The 4,110-nt window shown below is 42.1% G+C and overlaps 1 protein-coding gene across 1 annotated transcript in view; it reads left to right on the top strand.

Moving 5' to 3' along the window:
- MMRN2 (multimerin 2) overlaps positions 1 to 2,927 on the top strand; it is a 41,422-nt gene extending 38,495 nt beyond the window's left edge. The window contains exon 7 of the mRNA XM_042460801.1: positions 1,599 to 2,927. Within this exon, the coding sequence (XP_042316735.1) occupies positions 1,599 to 1,981 (383 nt within the window). The 3' untranslated portion in view covers positions 1,982 to 2,927. The remainder of the gene's footprint in view (positions 1 to 1,598) is intronic.
- The last annotated feature ends 1,183 nt before the right edge of the window (positions 2,928 to 4,110 follow it).

Raw genomic sequence — 4,110 nt, 5'->3', positions numbered from 1 at the left:
CGCTCCAAAGCCACACTCCATTCCTAAGCACTGGAGTGCAGCTTTGGTGCGACCTCCAGACTCTTAGGACCCATGCATCATTTAAATAGCATATCTCCAAAGAGACCCAAAGCAGCTTTATTTTGTTAGTCTGTAACAGGCCTTTATGTTCAATCAGGTGATGGAGTGGAGCTACTGTAAGTTGTCTTTCCACTTCTATGATATCAGCTTTGCTGTCATCATGAAGAACAAGGATCTCAGGGAAAGAAGATGGTCATGTTGACGAAACTAATGTCCTTTAGAAGGGAGCCATTCCTTGTATTCAGTAAGGATATGGTTTCAGGGGTAGATAATCCATTCCTTAGAAAGGTGATAGATGTGTTGGATGATTTTTTTATATGATATAAAAAGTGCAGACATATTTATAAACAATAAAAATCAGCCAACACATTTATCACCTTTTAAAGAAATTAATCTTCTAACTTAATGAGGCTTAGTTTAACAACTACACAAGAAGGTTGTTAACAAGAATGTATTCAAGTGACGAGTATGACCCCATTGGCTTGTCATGGCCTATGAAAACCTTGGTCTGGTCTATTTAGCACTCCAGGTTTGTTACTGGACCCCCAATGATCCATGCAGTGTAGCTGACCTCTCTGCCCATCCACCTCTGGCTCCCTCAGATGAAGTGATGGCATTTTGATAGTAATACAAAACTGCAAATGATACCTTGAATGGAGTGCAAAGAAGCCTCATAAGTCTGTGCTTTTTTACTGTAGGTCTTTGTAATGCATGCATACCTGCAGACCGGCATTGACATGTGTAGGTTCTGTATTAGCGTAAAGCAGCATTAAAATCTGTGAGGCTCACTGTGGGTTGCACCTTTATGGCAAGTACATACTGGTAAGAAGGTGAGCCGTCTCCTCCCAGCTTTAACCCTCTTCAGCTTGAAAACAGCATGAAAAGAACACCACACACTGTAAGAGCTATAGCTCTTTCAAAGCCATTTGAAAAACTACAATTCCTATAGTCCCCAATGTGTGTGTGAGAAAGACACCCTCTTCATGTGACCTTGGCAGTGCCCTAGCCATTATGACTGAATTAAGATAGATAATAATAATAACAGATAAAGGAATGAGGGAGTTGGTTGGGGGGGCGGGTGGAGCCGTTGGAGTTGAGTTTCCAACCGGGTTTTGGGAATACAACAGCATGTACAGTCGGCCCTTCTTATACATGGATTTTTTATACATGGATTCAAGCATACATGGTTTGAAAATGTTCCAAAAAAGTATAAATTTACCTTGGTTTTCCATTTTTTATAAGGGACACCATTTTGCTATGTCATTATATTTAATGGGACTTGAGCATACACGGATTTTGTAATACACGAGGGATCTTGGAACCAAACCCCAGCGTATAACAAGGGTCCACTGTATCAAAATCCAGGCCAAAAGAAGAACTATTTGTTAGAACTCACCTGATCTCTGAATAGTGAGTCCCAAAGATAAATTTCCAAGCCAGGTTTTGCAGAATTTTGCCAAATTATCTACTGTTCTTTGGAAATAATGGATTTTATCAAATCACATTTTCTGTATGCACACTTTTGTTTCCCCATTTAGGCACAGAGGTGGCGTTTTATGTGAGATATCCAGAAGGAAGAGAACAACGGCCAAGTCTTAATGGAACCTACCTTAATTATGGAAAAGGCTTCTTTCCTGAACATGGTTACTTCAAGTCCCCTCATAGTGGGGTTTACATGGTTGCCATCAGTGTGGAGCTTCCTCCAGAGCCTGCCCTGGGGCAACTGGTTTTTAGCAATGGCGAGAGACTGATACTAACAGAGAACAAGCGAAGAAAGGCTAATGGTGCCTCCATGACTACTTTTGCGCTAGTGGAGCTCTTGAAAGGGGAGCGCATGTGGTTTGAACTGGTGCAGGATGCTGCAGTGAAGTGGAACCCAGCTGGTTTGAGCATGGCAGGATTTCTGATATTCAAAACTTGAAAAAGGGCCCCAATGAAATAAATGCTACCTTTCTGTAAGCACAGCAAACCCGGTTCTCCGATGAATGACGCCATCTGCCAGTTTTGTGTGGTTTAAAAGTAGCCTTGGCTTTGACTTGGCTCAGTGCTACTTTCTAGAAATAGTTCATTAGGTGCTAAATAGCATCACAAGCACAAAGAAAGGGAAACTGAATTCACTATTTTTCTTCCATAGTACTGAGTAAGGTTCTAGCGACTTTTCACATTTTGGATTCTATTCCCCTTCCTTGGGCTCAAAACTAGGCCCTCCCTTCTTCTCCATCTAGCCTGGCAAGTGAAGAATGAGAAACATCATTATAAAAAGTTTCTAGGGAGAAAGCAATCATTTTAAGAATTTTTACAAACTTCAGGCTGGACTTGATGCCTCTTATATAACAAGACTGGCATAAGTGCCTTCACAGCATGTACTGCCAAACTGGTAGTACAAGAAATAAAATGCAAGGGCTGGTGGCATTTAATTCTCCCATGCATGTGTCAGATTTCGGACTAACCAAAAGAGCCATTTTGAAACATACTGAGAAAATTGTACTATTTAGACTGTAATCTTATATACATTTATCTGTAGGTCTCATTACATTCAGCAGGGCTTACTTCTGAGTAGACATGTATAGGATCAGGTTGTGGTTGTGTGTATGCCAGGTTGTGTATATCCTTCACAAATATCCTCTTTTCTACCCTAGGTTGTAGTTTGCTGCACAGGGCTTCAAAAATGTTTGTGCCTAGTTTTAGGTGGGCATTCAAAACTTTTCAAATGGTCATCTTTCTAGGCCAGATTAATTAACCCCAGCAATGGATAAAATAATGTGTAGGCCCTGTGGCTATGTATTTTGAAGTTATTGACATGTATTTTGATAAAATTAAACTATTTTACTTTTGGTTTTTATAAATGCTACTCAGCTTTATATGCATTCTTTGAGTTCATCTGATTTAGTGGTCTTCTACATACCTTTGTGAAACATAGCATACTACAGAGGTTGGTGCATTTAAACACACTGGCTGAGATTTGGCATCATGTTTGCAAAGTGTAAAATGGATTCTGTCTTCCTCCCTTGATTTAAAAAACGGTCCCTCCCTTTCTAACCCACAATTATATTACCTGTCTGGCAGATACTGACATTATGCACCTGATTGTGTATTGGCTAATGTGGCTGCTTGCTATTCTGCTATGCAGTGGAAATGCACAGTGGTGGTTTTTGTTAATGCCTGTGAATGAAGTGGTACACTGCAAGCACTAACAAATACCTGGTATCCTGTTGGCTAGTCCAAACTACACTGGACCAGTTCAATCAACTGATGAATGGTGAGTCAATAAATAGGTATATCCAATTGGTTCAGTGGCTCTACTTCTAATGTTATCATCCTATCGTGGAAGTTGTCTCTGCGGTGAGGGGATGGTTTCTACCTGGTTGCAATGGAGATCGCTTGCACAAAGGGACTGGAACATTAGTCAGCCACTTCTTAAGTGACTGGAACAGACCTGTCAACAGCAGTGGCTGCTGACCAATAAGTGGAGTTGGGGCATTGGGCCAAGATTCGCTACATAGCTATAGTGGTGAAATAGCAACATAGTGCACAGAGGATTCCAGTCATGCGAATTGCCCAAGGTCACCTAGCAGGTTTCCATGGCCAAGTGGGGATTCAAACCTTGGTCTCCTGGAACCATAGTCTTAACACTCAAACCACTATACAACACTTGTTTGACTTACTTATAATAGGCTATACTAGTAATAGCTCCTTCTTCTCTTAGGGACTGTACAGACCTGCCAAAAGGGTTGATGTCAGGATGGAGTGGGGGTGTGGTGACTGCATGCTATACATCCTGACTCCACCCCAAGTCACCATCACACCACCCACCCGAATAGACAGGGGGCAGCATGGGAATGCTCCTACACACCACGCCAAAGAAACGGGGGGAAACAGCCACTGAGGCTGCAAGGACAGCTTTTTACTGGCTCAGAAAGCAGCGGCATTTTGCTGCTTCTTTTTGAGCTGGCAAACTGCTGGATTGGGGTTTCAGTATGTGGTTGCTGCGGCCCCAATCCGACGCTCAAAGGGACAACAGCAAGCCACTTTTCCCAAAGGTCCCCGGGT

Source organism: Sceloporus undulatus, chromosome 3 (assembly GCF_019175285.1).
Source record: "Sceloporus undulatus isolate JIND9_A2432 ecotype Alabama chromosome 3, SceUnd_v1.1, whole genome shotgun sequence".
Lineage (NCBI taxonomy): Eukaryota > Metazoa > Chordata > Lepidosauria > Squamata > Phrynosomatidae > Sceloporus > Sceloporus undulatus.
Note: the sequence above shows the minus strand (reverse complement) of the source record. Positions and strands in the feature narration are given on the sequence as shown.